The sequence below is a fragment of the Crassostrea angulata genome, unplaced genomic scaffold (genome assembly GCF_025612915.1).
Source record: "Crassostrea angulata isolate pt1a10 unplaced genomic scaffold, ASM2561291v2 HiC_scaffold_113, whole genome shotgun sequence".
NCBI classification, from domain to species: domain Eukaryota; kingdom Metazoa; phylum Mollusca; class Bivalvia; order Ostreida; family Ostreidae; genus Magallana; species Magallana angulata.
Window position 1 is genome coordinate 82,444 of NW_026441668.1, and position 25,193 is coordinate 107,636.

Here is a 25,193-nt window from a genome sequence, read left to right on the forward strand (position 1 = left end):
CTTTTCTATTAAATAAAATTAACAAAATTAATTGATTCGAAATGCGTTTTGTGAATAAGTAGTTTATCAACATTGAAAATATTGAGACGAGTATGATGTGAATAGGTGGAAAAAAGAAACACCGACTGATATCAATGGACGTCAAAATGTTGAACGACACATTGCGGTAGGACGGAATTCAGATAACAAGTCATACAGGGCAATTTTGGAGTCGTCAGATCGTTAAGACTTATAAGATATTTTTTGCACTCATGGTAAATGTTCAAAAAATATTTCTTCCGAGAAATTTTCGGAAATAAAACGTAAATGTTATCGTAAACGTTAACGATGTGGAGGGTCTTAGCAACAATGTAAACACTGGACATTTCTGACGTCGTACATTGCGCCGCCTGACAACACCTGTTGTTACTAATTATTCATTTTCTTAAGATTTAAATAACGTACAATTTTGAATTTTTCAGTAATGTTTGCCAATGGGTCATTGAAGAAAACTAAAAAGTCGAATGAAATTGCAGTGAACAGATCCCTCCATCCATTGTGGCCTCACCCTACTCCAGGGGGTATCATTGTTTTCACAACTTTCAATCTACACTACCTGAGGATGCTTCCACACAAGTTTCAGCTTTCCTGGCTTATTAGTTTTTGAGAAGGAGATTTTTAAAGATTTACTTCATATGTTCCTATGTAAAACTTTAACCCAACCCCCCAATGTGGTCCCACCCTACCCCAGGGATCATGATTTTCACAACTTTGAATCTTCACTACATGAGGATGCTTCCACACAAGTTTCAGCTTTCCTGGCTGATTAGTTTCTGAGAAGAAGATTTTTAAAAAATTTACTCTTCATATTCCTATGTAAAAGTTCGACCCTCCCCCCTCCCCATTGTGGCCCTACCCTACCCCGGGGTCATGATTTTCACAATTTAATATCTATAATACTTTAAGATGCTTTTACACAAGTTTCAGCTATCCTGGCTGATTAGTTTCTGAGAATAAGGTTTTTAAAGATTTACTATATATATTCCTATGTTGAACTTTGACTCCCCATTGTGGCCCCACCCTACCCCCAGGGGTCATGATTTTCACAACTTTCAATCTACACCACCTACAAATGCATTCACACAAGTTTCAGCTTTCCTGGCTAATTAGTTTCTGAGAAGAAGGTTTTTAAAGTGTACTCTATATATTCCTATGTTTAACTTCGATCCCCCATTCCCATTGTCGCCCCACCCTACCCCCCTGGGGTAATGATTTTCACAATTTAAAATCTATACTACCTGAGGATGCATCCACACAAGTGTCAGCTTTCCTGGCTGATTAGTTTCTGAGAAGAGGATTTTTAAAGATTTAAACTTGGACCCCCCATTGTGGCCCCACCCTACCTTTGGGGATCATGATTTTCACAACTTTGAATCTTACATATATCACAAAAAATCAACACTAACCCGCAGTCAAATCACTTTCTCAACTTCTACATTCCGAAGTGGATGTAGGCTATACCTGTCCACTTCTCAAAAGAGAATATAGTACACGTAGTACAAGACAACATTGTATTAAAGGGGCATAGTCACGATTTTGGTCAAATTTTATTTTTCTGTTTTTATTATTTGCAATGCTTTAGGAATGCATTTCTAATGATCAAATGAAATTTGGGTGCCAGTCGTTGAGTTTTAAGCAAGATGCAGGACTCACAGTTCTTCGTCATGTAAACAAGGCTCGTGCCCTGTTCTTGTTTACATAGGGTTCAATATACCAGGTAAAAAATCATTTTAAAGCTGGGTTGTCTATCTTATTTTTCATTTAAAGCATAAATTAACAGTTCTTGACGATTAATACATTTATTTTAGGTCTAAAACTGGAATTTTCACTTCAATGTTCAAAATGTAAACAAACGCTTTGTTTACATAGCGAAGAATTGTAAGCTTTTTAACTCGCTTATTACTCATCAAATGACACTAAAATTTTGGTTGCGTATGAAAAATGCCTTACTGAAGCATTGTAAACATTAAAATCGAAAAAATAATTTTTGACCAAAATCGTGACCATGCCCATTTAAGAGCTAAATATTTATATCTGCCATTTTTTTCAACAAGGCAATAATGTGAGAAATAAAATATCTTATTACTTGTATTTTTATCAACAAATACCCATAAACCGGAAGAATTTGATTATATGTGCTTAGTGTTATTGAAATTTCAACGTATATTAGCAATCACAGCAGTGAGATTCTGTAATAAATAAGCATGCACGAGAAGTGTCAGAAAAACAAAAAAGGTTAGTAATAAACGTTAAATCAACCCTATACATACCGTCAAATCGCACAACCCAAAACGTATGTCTATTTTCACTTTAGTGTTTACGAAAAAAATAAAATAAAAACAATGTTGAACTTCGAGCCCGATTTAAACACAAGATATAATGACAAATAGTTTTGTAAGCAATGTTGGTCTGTTACTCTATGTGTTAATCCAAGGCGTGTTTTATAAGAGAAAGAATTATAGACAGCAGAAACAAGTATCATAAAGAAAAGTACGATATTGATTATAATCAAAGTACTGAATGTACTGATGGTCATCAAGAAATAAAGTGTCTATGAAAATCGAACTACGGTACCGAAAATGCTTATACCTAAGCTTATATATAAAGTGAGGTTTCTAAATTTTAAAGCCATAACCTTCATAATAATTCTTGGGCAACAAGAGGGATTAAAAGTTTAACAAAGTAGTATATTGGGAAAATGTTGAAATGACTACTTCTCAAGAAATATAGGGTTGCAATTTGTGTAATATTACTGTGCAAGTATCCTTAGAGGGTAACATTCTAAATTGTTAAACCGAGACCAAAACTGGGGCCCAAGAGAGGTTCACATTTTAAAATAAAAATATATAGGGAAAATATTTCTCAAGAACCTTAATGCTACAATTTGTATTATTACTTTGCAAACATTCCTAGACAGTGTGAATTCTAAATTGCTAGATTTGTGACCATCGGGCCAATATTTGAGCTTCAAGAGGGGTTCAAAGTTCAAGCAGAAATGTCTACGGAAAAATGTTTAAAATGTTTTTTTCCAAAAAACGAGAGTGTTACAGTTTGTGAGACTACTAAGCAAGCATCCTCAGATAATGCAGATTCTGAATTGTACAGTGACCCCTAACCAAATAAACCCAATGTTGCTCAAAGTTCAACATAGAAATATATAGGAAAATTGTTTATTTTTTTTCCTCGAGGAAATATGCTGCATTTATTGACATAACTATGAAGGCAACTGAATATATTCATATCATCACATCAATGTCACTAACCTTGTATTACTTTTTTATAATCATTTAAAGTAAAATCTATAATGTTGATGTTAGTCTCAGGCACGTAGCATAAGGGATAGGGCGGGGGGGCCTCCCCCACTTTTTCTCGCAGCATTTTTCTCAAATTTGCAAAGTAAAAATAGACTTATCATGGAGTTGCCCCCCCCCCCACACACACACACACACACAAACACTTTTTTGGGAGTATGTAAAAAAAAATGGAATGAAAATGAGAAAAATTTAAGCTATAAGTAATATAAGTAATAGATATTATTACCCCCACCCCCAGCACCCCCATCCCCTCCCCACGGATTAGGACTTTGAAGATTTTGGGAAATTGGCCTTTTTTTTTTGGCTAGTCAAGATTTTTTGGATAAGTCTGCCCCCCCCCCCCCCCAGTTCAAAATCGATGCTACGTGCCTGAGTTCACCAGTGATGATTAATTGTGTTTTGAAACCTCATAATATCTTAATTCAAAGGTAGGTCTTGGTAACCAACTTTTAACAAATGTCATTATCTATTTCTCAATATTGTTACATTTAATACGTTATTGCCTAGGAAATTAAGATAGTCAGTTAATGTATACGATTCCAAAAAGAAGGATCCAATGATTGTCTTTTTATGTATTGTTTATAATTTAAATATATAAGTTGATTTTATGAGTTTTCAAATATTTAATGACTAATGACAATGAGGTTAGTAAGGCGAAACATTTCTTGGACGGGATGCTCAAAGCAATCGCGAAAACTGGTGCGTCGTACTGTCTTTCTGTTCCTTATAATCCAATCTAAGACATTGATCTAAGACATTGTGTTAAGTACAACCTTTTAAACAGCTCATTACTTGTGGAATAATTAAATAATTAATATTGCGCGAGTAAATTGTATGAGCATTTATTTTCATTTTAGGTCAGCTTGACATCATTTTATTATACGTAAACATATCATCTTCAATAAATGACTTATATATGAACCTGTGGTTATTTATATTCTGATACTTTGATAAAAGACACCGTCACAATGGCGCCCAACGTTTTTTGGAGGTGACCAGATAATACAAATAATACAGGTATATAATTCCAAATTCGTTTACTAAATAATTAGTCCATACTATAGTACATGTGCTTTGTGTGTGAAAAACAAGAAAGAAAAAACAAATATTCAGTGTTCTTAGAAAGTTAATTGAATAGAGCTCCTTATAAATTTCTATCAATATTCTGTAAAATATTCAGCGCTGGAAAAACTGAACTCAGTGTTTGCAATTTCGGGCGACGCAGGATCCCAATTACACCGAGCACGAAAGTGTAACGTCACAAACCAGCTAGAGCGAGCCAAGACGAGAGATGTTCTGTGCGTGTATCTGTTATTCTAGCACTTGATGTCTATTTCAAGGACTGTGTTCGATAACGTCGAAGGACTAATCCGATTTCTTACTGGAACTACTGGAGAATTGCGATAGACCTACATTAGACTGTAGTTAGACTGTGTGTTGATCCAGTGTTCTATTTTAGACAATTCTACTTTCGTTTTGTGAATGATTTATTAACCAATCTTTATATGTATTTCATTTGTCCTTTTATTGTGTGTAACTGCTTTATCCTTCATCTTGTTTTATTTCATCATCCATTTGAGAAAGGGTAGAGATGAAAGTGTATGTAAAATCATAAAACAAACATTTCTTGGAAAAAAGGGGGACCCATTGGCTATTTATTGTTATTGAGGTTATTTGAAATTTTTAGACCGACAGACATGACTTATTTTCTCCTATTAATTTTCCACTTTTGCTCTTACTAATTTGTGTGGAAGTGGGGAGTAAAGTTAGAAAAAAGTACTGAATTTATTTTGGATATAAGCTATTTGTGGTCATTGTTTTCATACGGAGAAAGTGTTTGTGTGTTGAAGGTGCTGTCATATCACAGTTCATCCATTTGTGTTTCTCATCAAATTAAGTCAGCTTTCATAACTTACCATTTCATGTGGTTGAGATTTACGAGTAGTGTATTTAGTATATGTAGAAGAATATTTAGAGAATTAGAGGCCGATTTCAAAGGTCTATATTGAGTAACACTTAGAGTATTAGAAGTACAGTTAACAAAATATATTGATATGGTTTAAAAGTTTTAAGATCTATTTTATTCATTTACAAGGGTTAACACTTAAAGTATTAGAAGTACAGTTAAAAAAAATATTGATATGGTTTAAGAGTCTTAAGATCTATTTTTTTCATTTACAAGGGTTACGAAAGGATAAATGTATTAAATTTGAATTTATAATCTATGAGCATTTGGATTATATTTTACAGCAGTTTTGTGTATAATAAGTATAGCAGCAGGAGGGAAAGAATTGGCCTATGATGAGCAGAAGAAAGAAGGAAAAGATAGAGATCAGGAGGAAGAAAAGCTGAAGACCTTGATATGTAAGATGATCCCAAAATATAAGATCATTTCCAAAAAAGAGTATGACAGTTTACTGATATTAAGAGCCAGTACACCATTGAAGGGAAAACATTTGCAATTCCAACAAGTTCTCAATTAGATAGAGGTAGATTACAGTCTGCACTTATTCGATCTATAAACAACGGGTCTACTCTACGGAGCAATTTCAATACTCCCCTAAAGCTTCAAAGATTTTGTGGCATTGAAGAATCTCAGAAAGGGGAAGTAACCTATGTAGATTGGAGCTTTGAGGTTAGGTGTTTGATAAACTCGCAGGCATTGCCTGATGCAGTTTTGCTTAAGAGAATAGCAAGTTCTTTGTTGTTATCACTAGGTTAATTAGCAACAGTGAATCAAATCTTAAACAGATTAGAAGGGTTTTATTGAAAAGTGAGTAGTAGTGAAACACTTATGAAAGAGCACTATAATGACAGTCAGAAAGAAGATGAGATTATTGTAGCTTTTGGTTCTAGGTTAGAATCTACACTCTGTAAAGATATCAAACAGGGTCAGATGAATATCACTGCAAAAGATACAATGTTTAAAAGTAAATTTTGGACTGGATTGAGGAGCAAGTCATTACGAGAATCTATAACGAGAATATATAACGAGATGTTTATGCAAATATAAAAGATTTTCAGATTTTACTTTTACAGAGAAATAAGAAAGGTAGAGCAGGAAAAGACCAGCACAGAGACTTTCAACAAAGATGCCAAAGCAGCTGCACTCCATACCAGACCACTAGAAGACAGCACAAGAAAAAAACAAATAAAAGTAGTATCTTCTATTTCAGGGCTATTAAGAGAAAAAACTAATTCAAGCCCTATTAAAGATTTACAAGATATGATGATAAGACCTGCATGAGATTACGAAATTTCGTCTCGATGTTTATGGTGCATACGGTGATAGTTTGCCCTATTTGGGGTACATAGAAGCAGTAATTGAACTTTCTTTTATGCATAAATAGCTAATCATCCCAGTTTAAGTTACAAAAGATTCAGACTTTAAGGAAGGAGTCTTTTATGGTTTTCGACTTGTCAAACGTAAAATTGATTAATTGTTCATTAAATCAAGATGAAAGGAAATTATAATAGAGTATTTTTCTTTCTTTTTTTATTATCGAACAACTTGGCATAGAAAAAGTAATCAAAGTTTAAAATCTAACAAGGACTATATTTTTGGCGTAATATTGGCATAGGAAAATATCACATATTGCGCAATTCAGAATTGCTGCAGATTAATGAGTCTGGTTTAGCATTTTAAAAATAATAACATTAATGTTGGATTTTTTCACTAATGTAAACTAATGATATGATTCTTGGGTTTCAGAATATGTGTTTTAAAATATGATTTGCCTATCAAACTACATTTTTATAGGCTTTTAAAGTGCCCTTCTATACACTGATTTTTGTGAAAAAATCACTAAAATCAGTTTTTCTCTCTTATTAAATGGTCAATATATTAGGTTTTCTGTCAATTTATATCTTTTTATAAAGTCTTTATTATACATAAAAATCATAAATATTTTATTATTGGAAGCATGAAAAAATAATAAAAATTCCCTCAAAATTTAAGAAAATTAGAGGAAGTGCGGGCTAAGCAATATCAGTTTTAGTATAAATAGTTATTCGAATTAAGTAGTATAAGCTGATAGACATTCTAATATTCTATCATTTCATTGAAGAATAGAATCTTCATATCTTAAATAAATGACTACAGAACTACAAGGAGCTACACTTGTTTTTATCATCCTTTACGTTGAGGAAAAAGGTAGTGACCTTGACCTGCTCTTATGAGAAAACAAAAAGGTCAAATTTGATAAAACTGATAGAATCATTTTGTAATATGATCCGTTTGACTCTGTCAAAATTTCATGAATTTCTTATTCTAAGAAATATGTTTGATAACGAGAAGACTCCTTCCTTAACAGTAAAGTTCCTATTATTTTTGGGACGATTAAGACGCTGTGTGCTCCCCTTGAAACGGAATAATATGTTCCGTCCGGTTTGGTTTTTTGTTTTATCCGTAATGGCAGCCATGAGCTTGGCCTGCTGTTTTTGTTTGCATCATTTTGTGAAATTCGGCCTATCTAAGGAGTAAGTTTTATTTTATTCATGTCAATTTATGTCCATTATGATCTTTTGTATCTAACGATGTCATGTAATATCCCTTACTTTGTTTAAATTCTGCAACTGCATTGTTTTGTGTAAGCGCGTGTTCGCAATATAGGATAGGCATATGCCTGTTTAGCTAGCATGTTCTAGTCACACATTTATCTGTGTATATGTCGTCGGGTAAAGTTTAGTCATATAACATTCAGTATTGTCACAGCTTAATTACTGCCATATTTTTGAAAATTGTTATATTAAACAAATTCTGTCTTTTATTATTGTACTTTTCAGTTTTTTACCTTCTCACGAGGTTAGGAATAATAAATAGCCTATACATCACAGTGAAAAATCCTTTAATTCAGGCTATATCCTATGGATCTTCGCCAGAGTAGGAAGATGACTGATCTTGGAGTTCAGCAATATGAACAAAGTGTTTCAAACTTTACATTAAAGTTGTTAGACATTAAAAGAAACATTGACTCTATCATTGCCAATTCGAAACATGTGGACTTAGCACAGAGTCAAAATATCATTGACAATATCCATAAGCACATGGAGTATTACGAGCTTCTTAGTGACTAGTACTTAACTTATTTAAGGGGTCACAGAACCGTGGAGAGTTCAAATGAAGAGGCCTCTCACAGACTAGTCCCCTCATCTCTATGTGACAAGACAGCAGCCTTCGTCAATCAGTTGCAGTCTGCACTGCCGAAGATGGAATCATCCAAGGCCCCATCGCTTGTTCCCTCAGTCATATCGGGAAAATCAAGATCAAGTCAACTTACTGCTGTCTGGATGCAACATTCTGCCAATGTTGAGAAAGCAAAAGCACGTTTGAAGTATGCTGCCGAGGAGGCTGAGCTCATCAAACAGGAAGCTGCCTTGAAAGCCAGCAGGAATTTGTTGACGGTGAAGCGTGGACTGGAAGAAGCTGAATCCGGGTTGTGTGCTATCTGTAAGGTGTTGGACTTTTCTCAGTCTGCCACAAAATCCGTGGAGAGTGATCATGGCAGTTACAAACCCCCTGTGTCATCCAAGTTTCATGTGCTTCGTTATATGGATGATAACAGAGATGATTGTATCCCCCCCCCTCCAGATGTTCCTCCTGAAGTGAATGTTCATGAACATGATAATGACAAACCTCTTCCTCAAAAAACCTACACATACATGTACCAAGCCATCCTTGTGTGCAACAGAAAATAAGACATATGAAACAAATCCAAGTGTCGTTTTATCCACTCCTAAGCAGAATCTGACTGAAGCCGCTGACTTGGCAAAATTAGTTGCCAAGAACCAGTTACTGCCTAGGAGACTCTGGAACTTTAATGATGATTCCGGTCGATACCTGACATGGAAATACAGTTTCATGAATGTCATGAGTGAAATCAGTGCAACAACTCTGGAACACTTGGACCTGTTAGTGAATCACCTTGGACCAGAGTCCAAAATCACAGCTGAAAATATCCGAGCAACAAATTCGCGGAACCCAGAGAAAGCAGTCAAAAATATATGGGAGCGTCTAGACCGTGAATATCGTAGTGCAGAGACTATTGAACTGTCACTTAAGCAGCGCATTAGCAGTTTTTCTGCTCTTTTAGATGTGGATCTACAGAGCATGTTACAATCCTTCACCCTGAACCTGAGTCCAGAATTGAGCATGAGGGGGAGCAGCCTAGAGTGAGTCACGAGGGGGAGAGTCTCCATTTAGGCACCTTCTGTACTGAAGTATGTTGAACTAAGTACAGCACCCGCAAGTCATGCGCAAAGATTGTGCCAGTATATGTGTACCCGGTTGGTGAACAATACCGTGCGGGCAAGGTGTACTGCATGATAGATGACAAGAGCAACAAATCGTTAGCCACATCCGCCTGTTTTGATGCCTTTAGGGAGTGTGGTGGGCAAACTGAATATGTTTTATCTTCATGTGCCGGAAAGTTTGTTTCCTCAGGACGCAAGGCATCTGGATATTTCATCCAATCATTTGATGGATCATGTACTCTAAGTTTACCTTGTTTGATAGAATGTAATGACATTCCGAACAATCGGCATGAAATACCGTTTCCTGCAGTGGCTGATAACTATACGCATCTTCATGACATTGCACCCTTCATACCGGATCTTGATGACGGTGCTGAAATTGAACTCCTGATCGGAAGGGATCTAGTCACTGCACACCACGTGTTGGATCAACGCGTTGGAGAAGAGAGACTTCCTTATGGCCAGAAGTTACCCCTTGGTTGGGTTATCATAGGAGATGTGTGTCTGGGCAAATTGCATCAACCAGATGTGATAAGTGTAAATAAGACTTCAATTCTCATGAATGGAAGATCCACGCATTTACAGCCCTGTGAAAGTGAATTCATTGTGGAAGAGGGGCCTATCTTTCAACGTATACCAGGGGATAAGAAACCAGGGTTATCGATAGAAGATCGTAAGTTCCTACATATCATGGATGCTGGTTTCCAAAGAACGTCTGATGGCAAGTGGCAAGCTCCGTTACCCTTTCGCCATTGTAGACCTGTCTTACCTGACAACAGGTCACTTGCTCTTAGAAGAGCCAGATCAATGGACATTAGCTTGAGATGTAATCACCTCAAATATGAACAAGTTAAGAAATTCATGGAGAGACTACTCATGAACCAGCTTGCTGAGTTAGCACCTGAGTTACCTATGTCAGTGGAGCGATGGTACCTACCTATGTTTGCAGTGTATCACCCCAAGAAACCAGACAGTGTGCGTATTGTATTCGACTCGTCTGCCAAGTTTTAAGATGTGTCCTTGAACAGTGTTTTGTTTCAAGGCCCTGATTTGTGCAACAGCCTGCTTGGTGTCTTGCTAAGATTCCGAAGAGAAAAGAAGCAGTCACCAAGGACGTTGAACAGATGTTTCACAATTTCAAGGTCCCAGAAGACCAGCGTCGTTACTTACGATTCCTGTGGCACATGGACAGTGACTTAGACCAGCCATTGGTGGACTTTCAGATGACGGTTCACGTTTTCGGCAATAGCCCGTCACCGGCCGTGGCAACGTTTGGTCTTAGGAAGGCAGTTGAGGGATCCACAGAAGATGTGAGGGATTTAATATGTAACAACTTCTATGTGGATGATGGCCTTTTATCCTGCGCAACTGAAGAGGAGGCCATTAGCCTTGTGCATCGTACCAAGGAAGCACTACAAGATGGTGTAAACATTCGACTTCACAAGTTTTGCTCCAATAGCAGGACAGTGTTAGATTCATTTGCCGCAGAAGACCTGGCAAAGAACTTGAAAAACCTTGACTTTAGGTCGAATACCCCTCCAGTACAACGCAGCTTGGGATTGTTATGGAACACTGAGATGGATGAATTTACCTTTAAAGTCAACACAGTAGAAAAAGCATACACTAGACGAGGCTTGTTGTGTACTATAAACAGTGAATATGACCCGATTGGCTTTGCCCAGCCTGTCATCATCAGAGGCAAGTTACTGTTACGAGAGATGATGTCTGTGACGACAAATACGGACTCGGATGAACCGTTGCCTGCATTTCTGCATGATGAATGGTCATCATGGGTTGATTCCCTAAGTCACCTGGAAAGCTTTTGTGTACCGAGGAGTTATAGCAGTTCCTTTGTCAATGACACCAGACGTGAAGTGCTTGTGTTCTGTGATGCATCGAAGGACATTATTGCTGCTGTGGCATATCTCAAACTTCAGGAAAATGAGACGTCAAGCATCAGTTTCTTGTTTGGAAAAGCCAAAGTTGCCCCCGCAACTATCCCTCGGCTCGAGCTGTGTGCGGCAGATTTAGCAACCGAAATTGCCGAGATTGTGAGAGATCGGCTGAACATCCCACCTCAGGACTTTCATTTCTTTTCGGACAGTCAGATAGTACTTGGCTATATCTCAAACGAAAGTCGTAGATTCAATGTGTACGTTGGAAACAGAGTGGCACGCATTCGTCTCTTCAGTGTGCCAACCCAATGGAAGTTTGTTCAATCTGAACTTAATCCAGCAGACGTTGCCACCAGGCCTGTACACCCTTCTATGCTGCAAGATACAAGCTGGATATGTGGACCAACCAGCCCGCTCAGTGCTCCAATTGAACACTTTGAATTAGTGAACCCAGAGTGTGATGTGGAAATTCGCCCAGTGTTAATCAGCAACAAGACAGACATAATAGATGTAGCACAGTCAAATCATGAGACAAAGCCACCAACTTGTCAGACAGAAGTATTCTCTGAGAGGTTCACTAGATTTTACAAGTGGGACAGGCTTATACGTGCAGTCGCCCGTCTGAAATTTATGATTCGACAGTCTCAGAAAAACATTGACAACTTACCTGATAGTCCTAGTGATTCGGAACTCTTGAAGGAGAGTGAACGTTACATCATTGCGTCAGTTCAGAGAGATGTATTAAGCATAGAATTTCGATGCATTGAAAACCGCCTGGACATTCCACATTCTAGTACTATCAGAATTTTATGCCCAAAAATTGGTGCAGATGGACTGTTACGTGTTGGTGGACGGTTGAACAACGTGTCTGTTGATGTGCTAAACGATAACATGCGCAACCCTATTATCCTTCCAAAGAACCATCATGTTATTTATCTCATCATACGTCATTTACATCAGAAGGTATTCCATCAAGGTAGACTCTTTACAGAGGGAGCTGTACGTTCTGCCGGATTCTGGGTAGTGAATTGAAAACGGATGACCACTTTAGTGATAAGGACTTGCGTTGTATATACCTCGGGGACGGCCAGGATGGCAGCATATGGCGGATCTTCCAGAGGATCGTTGTGAACCATGCCCCCCCCCCTTTTTCGTATGTGGGAGTTGACACTTTTGGCCCATGGCCAATTGTGCATCGTAAAACAAGGGGTGGAAGTTCAAATCAGAAACGTTGGGCGATATTGTTTACCTGCCTTGTAACTCGGGCTATTCATATTGAGGTCATCGATGAACTTACCAGTGCTGCATTCATAAATGCATTGAGACGTTTTATTGTAATTCGTGGTCAAGTTACACAATTCCGCTCCGACAGGGGAACGAACTTTGTTGGCGCTGTAAGCGATCTCTCCATACATGCAGAATTCATCGAGAATGGTTCTGTTTCCAAGTTCCTGTCAGATTCCCGGATTGTGTGGAAATTCAACCCTCCTCACGCTCCACACATGGGAGGAGCATGGGAGAGACTCATCGGTGTTTCAAAAAGAGTTTTGAATGCCATGTTACTTGATCACCAGCAAAGAGACATCACACATGATGTACTGACCACATTGATGGCAGAAGTGTGTGCTATTGTTAACAATGTTTCTAGTGATCCGGAAGCACCTACTCGACTTACCCCGTCGGTGCTGTTGACAATGAAGACAAAACATGATGTTAAACCTTTCCCTTCATTTGGTTCCAAGGATGCCTTAAAATCTACCTGGAAACGTGTGCAAGTGATGGCAGATGAATTCTGGCATAGATGGAAAACTGAGTACCTCCATAACCTACAATATCGCAGGAAGTGGCAGGGCCATGCTGTGGATTTGAAATACGGAGACTTAGTTCTATTGATTGAAGATGATTCCCCGCGAAACGAGTGGCCCACTGGTATCATACAAAGAACATTCTCTAGCCAAGACGGAAAGGTCCGCAAAGCTGAAGTTGCAGTTTTTAAGGACAATAAACGTGTTACTTATGTGAGACCAGTCACCCGACTCATAACCCTTTTGGAGACTGATTGACATTTTGTGTACTTATAATTTGAGATTTGTTAAGTCAAGACTTGTGTACTACTACATGAAGTTAGCTCTGTATATGTAGCATCGGATTATGTAATTACAGAAGTATGTAATGCAGAGTGAATTCTATCTTGTATATTTTTGGGAGCTAAGTGATTTCTGGTAGAAATCAGAGGGGAGGGGGGGGGGGGGGTGTGCTGCCCTCGAAACGGAATAATATGTTCCGTCCGGTTTGGTTTTATTGTTTTATCGGTAATGGCAGCCATGAGCTTAGCCTGCTGTATTTGTTTGCATCATTTTGTGAAATTCGGCCTATCCAAGGAGTAAGTTTTTTTTTATTCATGTCAATTTATGTCCATTATGATCTTGTGTTTCTAACAATGTCATGCAATATCCCTTACTTTGTTAAAATTCTGCAACTGTATTGTTTTGTGTAAGCGCGTGTTCGCAATATAGGATAGCAATAGGCCTGTTTAGCTAGCATGTTCTAATCACACATTTATCTGTGTATATGTCGTCGGGTAAAGTTTAGTCATATAACATTCAGTATTGTCACAGCTTAATTACTGCCATATTTTTGGAAATTGTTATATTAAACAAATTCTGTCTTTTATTATTGTTCTTTTCAGTTTTTCACCCTCTCACGAGGTTAGGAATAATAAATAGCCGATATACATCACACTGGTGATGGTGGAAAAGCATGGCAATTTGCTACTAAAAATATATGTGTACATTGTTCTTTTCCTGTGAAGACAACTAATAAGTTTCCTATACATTTGGAACCAAATGAAGTGAAATTCATCTGAGGAATAGACGAATCAGTAGAGACTCTTATAACAGAGCAGCTGATTAACTTCCAGATAAGTTCCATGATATGGTTCTTAAAAGTTTACATGATGACATGGAAAACCAGTGAAGCGATAGAAAGTATTGGTTTGTACAACAGAGATTTTTCCGGCCCAAAGTGTATCGTGATGTGGTGGAGAAGCTGGGAAATTGTGGTAGATGTGTTTGAAGTAAAACACCAGAGAGACCCAAAACAGACTTAGTAACAATTCAAACTTCAAGACCACGTGAACTGGTTTGTATTGACTTTTTAAGTTTAGAAAAGTCGGGTAGGCGGGTAAAAACGTATCCTAGTGGTTACCGACCAGTACAGTCGTTCAGTACAGCCGTTCACGGTGCATCAAAGGACATAGACGAGAAGATACAATGGAACAAGTAATGGGCCAATACCTTACAAATGATATCGTGAAAAATATACTAGCTTGTCCATCAACTTCACAGCTGGCATTACCTCCACCTCAGGACACTAACGAATATTCTCTAAGACCATTTTACTAGACAACAGTTCCATAATTGCTGAATAACAGAGATTTAACGTAGGTGATATATTCAGTGATTTTGAATCCCAAATTACAGTAACAGCAGCTTTCGTGCAGACCAGGCAAATACTTCCAACATTTCATGGATGCACCATTGGCACAATAAGCATCAATGTAAATTATGATAAGTTACTTGAATCGTCATTAATATGATACTTCTGATTCTGTGATATCCAATGCAATTTGACTTTTAAAGTGTCAACATTTGTCAAATTGAAAAAAAGATCTTCAGCTGTAACTCTTCTCGATTTTCATTTAGTTCTCTTTTTTTCGGCTGAACTGAATAGAAAGTACAAAGTAAACATTATGTTCCAATTAATCAATTTTTGACTCCTTGTAACAGTTTTAATGGCCAAAATTGTTATATACCTTTAAAAGCATTATCTAGATTTGCACATAAAATAAGAAACATGAAACGCTTGACATACCAGGCTTAGAGCATATTAAAAAGGGAGTAATTTCTTTTAAATGAGTACAACAATGCTTGTGTTGTAATATCACGGACTGTGCATTGAAATTCTTGAGAGGATACCCACCTTCATTCATTTTTATAGATATATTTATATTTTTGAACTTAGACCATCTATCGCACTGACATAGTAGTCTTGGTTAATTTAGAATATAAGCTATAGGATGATACAGCGTATTTACATAACAAACACACTGTCGTCCTTATGAAAAAAAGTTTTCAACAATTTTCCTATCTGTTACTTTGAACTTCGGACCCTTCCATGGGCCCAAAGTAATGGTATGGGAACCACAAAGGGAGAGGGCACGTTTCAATAAGATAGTTTAAACCGAATTGAAGTGTGGATTTTACTGATTAAAGTGTCAAATTTACAAGTTAAAGTGTAAAAAGTACAGATAAAAGTGTGAATTTTACACATTAAGGTGTGCATTTTACACTTTAAGGTGTGAAATTTACACTTTAAACCGTGAATTTTACATTTTAAAGTGTGAATTTTACATTTTAAAGTGTAAATTTAACAGATTAAAGTGTGAAATGTACAGATTAAAGTGTAAATTTTACACTTTAAAGTATGAATCACCAAGTTACAAAGCCCACTTTATTCGGTTACAAAGCACACTTTTTTTTCATCAAGCTACACAAAGTGTGTCTTTAAGTTACAAAAAGTGTGCTTTGTGATAGGCAACACTAGCTCTAACCCTAACCCAAACCTTTACCCAAACCCTTACCCTAACCCTGCAGAAAATATATTATATAATGAGGATAGTCTGATAGAACTTCATAATTTAGTCCTTTACAAGATATAAGCCAAGATGCTCTATTTACATTTTTGTCAACAAGTAAGTAACAACTGTTTCTAACTAGATAGAGTAGAATATTGGATGATTTAATGTGCTATCAGTTTTATCAATGGCACTTCAAAGAGTCATTAATGTAATATTTATACCCCCCGCAAACAAAGTTTGGGGGGGGTATATAGGAATCACCTTGTCCGTCCGTCCGTCCGTCTGTCTGTCCGTCTGTCTGTGCAATCGTGTCCGGTCCATATCTTTCTTATGGAGGAACATTGGAGGTTCTTACTTCACACAAAGATTGCTTATGACCTAAGGGCGTGTCATGACCTTGACCCAAGGTCATTCAGGCAAGGTCAAGGTCACTGGCAGAAAAAGTGCAAAATTCGTGTCCGGTCCATATCTTTCTTATGGAGAAACATAGGAAGTTCTTACTTCACACAAAGATTGCTTATGACCTTAGGGTGTGTCATGACCTTGACCCAAGGTCATTCGGGCAAGGTCAAGGTCATTGGCAGAAAAAGTGCAAAATTCGTGTCCGGTCCATATCTTTCTTATGGGGAAACATTGGAAGCTCTTACTTCACACAAAGATTGCTTATGATTAAAGGGTGTGTCATGACCTTGACCCAAGGTCAATTGAGAAAACTCAAGGTCATTGTTTCAAAAAAGCTAAATTCTGTCTGTGTCATGTCTTGTATTAATGGAAATATTAGAAGCTAAAAATTAACATTTATAAGAAAATATAGCAGTTGTTATTTATAGAAAATAGACAGTGAAATAGATTCATCCAATATTTTCTATAATAGCAAAAATACACGTGTTATGATTTTTTTCTTAGCGGGGGGTATCAATTGTGAGCTTGCTCACAGTACCTCTATTTTTTTTTTATTTGAAGTTGAGCAATCAAATACTTTTGTATACAATAAAGTGATTATAACAGCATTGAAAAATTTACTTCAAAACAAAATTTTTCGTTGGAAGAGAGAGAGAGAGAGAGAGAGAGAGAGAGAGAGAGAGAGAGAGAGATAGATAACTGGTTGTTGAACATGAGTTAGAAATTGATTTATAGTTTTATTTCATCTCAATACAGTCAGAGTCCGCTATAATTGTTCAGTCAAGTCTATTAAGAAGAAAAAGCAAAGTTTCCCATCTCTTATAGAAATCATCTAATCTGCAATTTCGGGTAGCCATGTATTTTAGAGTTGATATATGTGTTTTAGTATCTGTAAGTAATGCATGAATTGTTAGTGCTTCATTAAGACATCTTTTCCTATAGATATAGGATTTCATAACCAAGAAGATAGAATAAATGTCTGTAGAAATAGGGTCAGGGTGTAGCCCAAATATAAAAATTAAAGGATCTATTTGGATTGTAATTCTCTTTGATTGACAGAATTCAAAAAATTGCTGATAAAGTTCTTGAACATTTGGACACTCCCATAGTACTTGAAAAATTTTCAAATCATGTTGTTTACAATAGTTACATAACTCACTACATTCCTTTTCTATTTTAAATAGATATTTATTAGTTGTTAGAATGTGGTGATTAACTCTAAATTGCAGCCATTGTAATTTGGTACTTTTAGTGTTGACAAAAGGTAACTGGTATATGGTTTTCCACTGTAAATCTGACAACATAAAAAATAATCCCCATTTTGATTTATTGAAAGATGTAACATTTTCCATGTTTAGAATATTATACATGATCTTAGATCCTTTTCGAGCTAAGCAGAATAATTTATTACCTAATGAGAGGAATTTTGTTGTTTTATTACAGATTAAATATTTTTGTCTATTTTGTATGTGTATTCAGGTTTAAAAGTGATCTATTGAACTGCCGGTCAATAGACTGCGATCTATTAGACCGCCGGTCAATAGACTGTGATCTATTGGACCGCCGGTCAATAGACTGCGATCTATTGGACCGGCAATGAATTTCAGAAAAAGTGAAATTGCTACAAAATTAAAATGTAACTTTATTATGTTTTTTTTTTTTTTTTTTTTTTTTTTTTTTTTTTTTTTTTTTTTTTTTTTTTTTTTTTATTGTTTATTTACATTTGTTCTTAATACAATAGCATAAGTACTTACTACATAATTTTTCAACATAGATGTATAGGATCTTTAAATATAAGTAGATATGCACATTTTCATACACAATATTCGACATTAGTCTTATAAGTAAAAAAAAAAGATATTTGAAAAAAAAAACCCAAAAAACCCATAAAAAATGATTGACAAAAAGGTAATGAAAAAAGTTTTCAGAATTGTTCAAACATACATTTATATTTCATTTTTAGTACAATAAGATATTGCCTATGCTAACATGAAGGGCCACAATCCACTAACTACAAGTCTCTAATGCCCCATGTTACCAAAACAGCGACCACACCTGGTATGTGGACCTGTTGGCACCTATTTGTCTAACAAAACAGATAAAGAGAAGATATATAAATATATATAAAATAAAAATAAATTATGTATCCTATTATATGAATTATAAACTGCTTCTAATACGTTTTAAAAGGGTTGCAAAACTCCTTTGTGACAACGATTTGAAGACCTCAGAGAAAAAAGTTGGTACATATTTTATATGATTACATATTTCTTGAGGTTTTTCCTCTTTGTTTTCAATTCTACAATACACTTTATACTTATATATCTTACAGGCAATCAAAGAAATCAAACTGTTAAGAAATAGTGTTTTCTCATTTTTTTCAAAATAAAAACCTATAACTACTGTTTTCCATGATACATCAAAATTTAAACATTTTTGAACAGTGTCCCATATTTGACTTATATTCTTACATTTCAGAATGAGATGTTCGTTGTTTTCCTTTACATCTTTACAAAAGATACACATATCATTTCCAACAATTTTCCATCTTTTCATCATTTCTCTATTACATAATAAATTGTTTAGTAGTCTGTAATTAAAGTCAGATATTTTTTTGTCTTTAATGGCTAGGATTTTTTGTTCATAAATAGATTTCCATGATTCCTTGGAAATTTCAAAAACATTTTTGTAGTAAAGTTGATGTAATGGTGCTACAAATTGTTTTTGACGAAAAATGTCATAAATTAGCTTTGAATTAATATCACAGATGTATACATGGTTTTTAAAACACAGTTCAAAAGACGTTTTTCCGAATACAATGTTTTCATATTGAATATCTGAACATATTTTTGAAAACATTTGAAAAGATCGTTTTTATAATTACATATTCACATATCCAGTTTCTTTTACAGACAAGATGGTTACTAAACCATTCTGCAGGTTTCAAACCATTTTCGTTTACAATATCGTTTAAGTACTTAATACCACTTTTTAACCACTCTTTAGAAAATACTGGTTTGTTTTTTAACACAAAAATTTTATTACACCATAGCGGTTCTTTTAATAGATCAGACTCATGTCGTTGGCCTCGGGCAATAGATCATACTGAGCTGTTCCCTGCACCTCGGGAAAATATTCGGGTCTATTGACTGCTCAAGCATTAAATAATTGTATATTAATGTGGAAAGGGATAAAAGGCCTCGGGAGATTCCATGATAATGTAAACTAGTTAAAATAGATTTCTGTAAACCAAGATAAGTAAGGACGTTTGACGTGATATCAAACTTACTTTGAAGGTCTTGTAAACTTAAAAAGGACCCATTTTCATCCAGCATATCATAGATATCATTGATATAAACAATATTCTTATTAAACCAATCAAAAAAGAAAATTGATCCCCCCCATTGTAATGTTCTTATTGTACCATATTGGTTGTGTAATAAATTCATGCCATGTGAGTAATTTCATTCTATCATGTATATTTTTAAAAGCAATAAATGTATCCTTCCAAAAGGAGTTTCTAACTAAATAAGTTAATATACAGGATATGAAGTCTGACCCAGTCTTCAGCACTATGTCCAAAGTAATCCTACCAATAGGAGTTGTATGTCTTTTGTTCCACTGATTGATGATTTCTTTAATTTTAATAAACTTTTTATCATAATTGAGTTTTGAAATATTTGTTAGATCTACGTCAAATTGGATGCCTAGTAATTTAAATTGTGTTGTCCAATGAAAAATTCATTTCATGACATAGTTTTTCAGTAGAATATTTTTTGCTGCCTATCCAGACTAATTGTGTTTTTGATAAATTAATCTTGAGTCCAGAGATTGTATTAAAATTATTCAATTCATCAATAGTTGTTCTGAGGGATTTTTCTGAGCCATTTTAAATTAATACAGTGTCGTCAGCATATTGAGATATCAGATATTCAGTATCATCTACTACTATATCTTGTATATTCTTATTACTTTTTATCTTATAGGCCAAAATTTCTGCACAAAGTAGGAATAAATAGGGGGAGATCAGATCGCCTTGGCGACATCCTCTGATTGGTTTGAAAAATTTTGAAAGATATCCAGCTTGTGTGACCGATAATTCTATATTACATTGAAAAGTAGATGTCCAAGATTGAATGGATACTCTAAAGTTTAAAAAATCTAAACATTTGTGAGTAAATGTCCAGAAAACAGTATCAAAGGCTTTTTGAAAATCAATCATTAACAATACACCAGGGATGTTTTTTGTCTCTGTATATTGCATAAGATCATATATCAGTCTAGAATTTCACCAATATATCTTCCTGGTATGAAACCTGTTTGATCAGGACTAATAATAGTATCAAGCATATTTTTAATTCTCTGGGCAATACATCCAGAACCTATTTTATAAGCAACGTTTCACTGGATGAAATATCTGGTTTCAGCGCTGCGGAAACCCTTTGGAAACTCTGCGGAAACTTAAGGTTACTTTAAGTTTCCGACAGGTTTCAGCACAGAAACTTCAAGTTTCGTTAAGTTTCCGCAGTGCTGAAACTTAGGCTGTCCATGAATCCAAATGGTTTCCGCAACGGAAACTTACTGAAACTTGAAGTTTCTGCATAGTTTCAATCTCCATATACGTTTGGGATACATGTTGTTTACAAATGGTTTCCGTGACGGAAACTTACTGAAACTTGAAGTTTCTGCATAGTTTCAACCTCCATATACAATTGGGATACATATTGTTTACAAAGGGTTTCTGCAACTGAAACTTACTGAAACTTTTTATATTTTTTGCTTTCACAAAAGCTGAGCAAGGTTTCTACTTTATGTAAAAACAAAACAATTTCAAACAGTTCCAAATTTATTTTGTTCAAAAATCTGAAATTGTTTCCAATAATGAATAAAATACAGCCAAGATACAATAATGGAGAAACATCCATATGGCAATTCCATTATTAGTGACTTTTATTTAAAAAATGATAAAATTAAACAAGAAAAAAAAACTCCCATAGAAATCTTTACATTTGTATTTTTTTATCTCGATTAAATGCCTATCAAATCTCCCTTTAAAAATGCAACAAAGATCTTACTTTTTAAAAAATATGAATGCAATTTACAAAATAATTGCACGTACATGAATAAACAAAGAAAACTTCACTGTTACATGAACATGATACACTTGTCTCAATTTGTTTTGAACTACAATGAATATGTACACCATGAAATATTTTTGAAAAGTCTAAAGTATCCATCTTTTAAAAAAAAATACACTACAAGATAGTAGTTGACTATAGAGGTATGGCCCAGATTTGATTTGAATATGTATGTCAATAAATTCCAAAATGAGGTCAAAGTGACCCACTTACAAGTTGGGATAAACCTTTTCTTTGTTAGTAATATAATCTAATGTTTTACAATAGAACAGGATTTGATATCATTTTTTTTGATAATCCATTAAGTCCAAAGTGAACTTCTCATTTCCACCCATGATGTACCAACTGATCAGATTTTAATATCATAAGCCTGTCAGTATTTAATAGATGACCCAGAGAGAGATATGAAAAGCTTGTTGGCCAACAAAAAGCTAACAATGGAGCAGTCTGTCAAATCATGTGCAAAAATATGATGTACACATTTAATTATTATGCTGATTGCATCACACTTCATTCCTGATGAATAATCTTCTTTACACACGGTTTACCTTCCTACATTTCACTACTTTACCTACATTAATATTTTTAAATCCAAGACATGAAGTAAAATAGACATTGTTTATATATGTCAAGTATTACTACATGTACATGTACTTGCTTTTTGTAGCATGAATGTATAAAGTACAAAGTATCACACAGATCATTCACCTTACAATTCTCATCAATACCAGCATTTTTCTTATGATATAAAAGCTAATTCCAATATTAGTTACATAACACACATTAAAATAAAACCCACATGGAAACAACTTTCCATGCAAGTAATTTTGTTATATAAAAATTGTAATACTTGAGGTATATGTTGTCTTTATTTATTTTCATATACGACATAATTGAATATTGTTTGGTGTAATTTATCATTTCTATGACCCATGCATTCATCTCCTAATGCAGTGTTTTTACATTGGTTTCTTAATTGTTCATATATTGCTGCAAATAAAAACTATTTAAAGTTATCAATAAATGTTTAAACAAAGAAATTGGAAAAAAGTAGTTAACACTTATCAACTTGGAGGTGTGAGGATATATGTTACATGGAGTCTAATATTTTATGCAACATTTGCAAATATAACAAATTATTTAAGAAAATGAAAGTTAATATCTGCAAGGTCTAATCGATCATTTAATAAGTCAAAACCATGTGATTTTCTAAGATTCTAGCTTACAGACAGACATTGTAATATACTGGTATTTGATTTGATCATATAAAAAAAGGACTTTTATAGTTTATAGGTTTTTTAAAATGAAAATACTTTACAGCTAAAATGTCTTGTTCTGCAGAGGTTTAGTCGGGTCGTAGAGATGTGTCCATTCGAATCAATAAGGAGTGTCCTTGGCTGTTGTTGATGTAACCTGAGTCGTAGTTTATGGAAATAGGCCTTTTGGGGGGATTTTCGAGCATTGTCCAGACCGGTGAAGCACTCATATGATCACATCATGGTTACAGCAGACTTAGTAGTTCTGGACAGAGGTAGCATTACAATTCTTCTTCTTGCGATGTACTTGTTCCTTTCACTGGGCTGTACTTTATGTCTGTTCTATTTATCTTAAACAAGAATAATAAAGTTTCATTTAGATTTTTAAACAATAAACATTCAGCCTAACATGTAATAAAAGCATTCTGAATAAAAATCTGAATACAGAAGCTACTATGCAGTTGCCAGTTGCTGTTTAAACTATGTCATATACTGACTACAGTAGTATGTGGTCTAAAATGTTTCATTTTATATTTGAAGCAATGTTATTTTCATTTTGATTCAATTATTGTTTGTTGAACAATGGAAAAACTTATCAACAATAAGTGTGTTTCACCCCCCCCCCCCAATCAACCCCCTTTTCAAGAACTTAGACCTGGATTTCCCACAAATTACTACAGTAAATTATAAACATCCAACACATGTATAAGTTAATGGTGAAAATAATCAATTTCAAAGCAATACCTTGCGTTCACATCGTCCAGCTGGTCAAAACATTCACCCGAATCACCGAACAGAGGATGCAACTAATCACCGGAAACATTGTCTTTGTATGCTGTCAATGCTGAAAAAGAAAAACGTGAAAGATTTCATTTTCCGGATTTAATTAATAATTTTTTTTTAAATATTTACGTTACCTTTAGAGTTTGTAAATTGTATAATGTGCGAAAGATTCATTGTTTGTCTTGTTAACCAACCAAGCATTCATTTATTAGGGACGTTTATATAATTATATAGGTGTATACCCTGGATAATCTTGATTATCATGCATATAAAATTGGTTAATGAAACGTATATTTTAAAGAGATACGGTAATAAAACTTAAAATGCCGAAACAAGTTTGAAAAAGTGACGCCATCTTGATTTGATGGCGCAATATCTCATTTACAAATGAGAGATAAATTAGAGCCTTGAAAATGTTATTGGGAGTATCTATATTGTGAATTAAATTACCTTGACATGAGTTCTTCGTTCCTGCATTATCTCCTTGTTGTAGAGGCTATTAATGCTTCTCAATTCTCCATTTTACAACAGCACCTACTTGTCCATTTTAACCTTCGCTCGGAATCATAAAGTGCGCCAATACTGACCAATCAGAACCCACTAAATCTTGGAAAAGTGCATCTTGGGATAGTTTAAAATGAATAATATTTAATCAAAATTATCATTTTTTCCGAATAGTATACCCTTTACATGTATATTTATTTTAAATAAGGACTGTCGGAGTCAGTGTTTCCTGGTTAAATACGACAAAGTATTGGCGTGTGTTTGTTACAATTGTATTTGTAACACGTGATTAACAAAAAAAAATGGCCGACCGTTTGTTTACAAATGTCTAATGAAATTAAACCAATTCTAATGAGACATATGTATCAGATTTTGTCTTTAACTATAATTTATTTACAAGTACTGATGATTTTGCCAAACTAAATATGATAGAGCCATATATAGTTTACTGACAAGTTAGTCTTGACTTGTCCAATTTTCTCCGCGATTCTAAGCACGGTCATATTCTTATTCAAAATATAGAGGTATGAAAATATTATGTTCATCACAGAGCAGGTTCTGCATGAACACACAGAAATCACAAATATAATAAGATGCCGATCAATTAACGGGGTCCGACTAACAGCGTTCACCCGTACGGTGAATTTACAACTACGATGAATTGATGGCAATTATTTTTCAGTTACACATGTGCACTGATTGGTCATACGATGAACAGTACGTTAAGAATACTTATGAAATTAAAATACAAACGCGTTAAACAAGCCAGGAAGTAAGACGTACACGTCGGACTGATATATAAACAAAATATAATTTTAATTATTTGGTATACTTTCTACATCAGGTGCTTAGTGCAAAGTTAGACTTAACCATTAGGCACAGAGCCCCCCCCCCCCCCCCCCACTTTTTCTCGCTGGAAATGTAATTGTTCCTAAATTTACCTTGAAAGATTGAGAAGTTGGAGTAATTGG

The 25,193-nt window shown here is 35.0% G+C and overlaps 1 protein-coding gene and 1 long non-coding RNA gene across 2 annotated transcripts; one reads left to right on the top strand and one right to left on the bottom strand.

Annotated features, from left to right (window-relative positions):
* Positions 1-9,674: 9,674 nt before the first annotated feature.
* Positions 9,675-13,563, top strand: LOC128169284 (uncharacterized). The gene is made up of 4 exons (XM_052835442.1): positions 9,675-9,741; positions 9,868-10,580; positions 10,667-12,463; positions 12,949-13,563. The coding sequence occupies exons 1-4, from the start codon at positions 9,675-9,677 to the stop codon at positions 13,561-13,563; spliced, it is 3,192 nt and encodes a 1,063-aa protein (XP_052691402.1).
* Positions 13,564-18,189: 4,626 nt separating this feature from the next.
* Positions 18,190-25,042, bottom strand: LOC128169273 (uncharacterized). Its single transcript, XR_008241516.1, has 3 exons — positions 24,169-25,042; positions 23,680-23,779; positions 18,190-23,285 (listed from the first exon to the last, which is right to left on the bottom strand). It is a non-coding gene; the product is annotated as an uncharacterized LOC128169273 (long non-coding RNA).
* Positions 25,043-25,193: the final 151 nt, after the last annotated feature.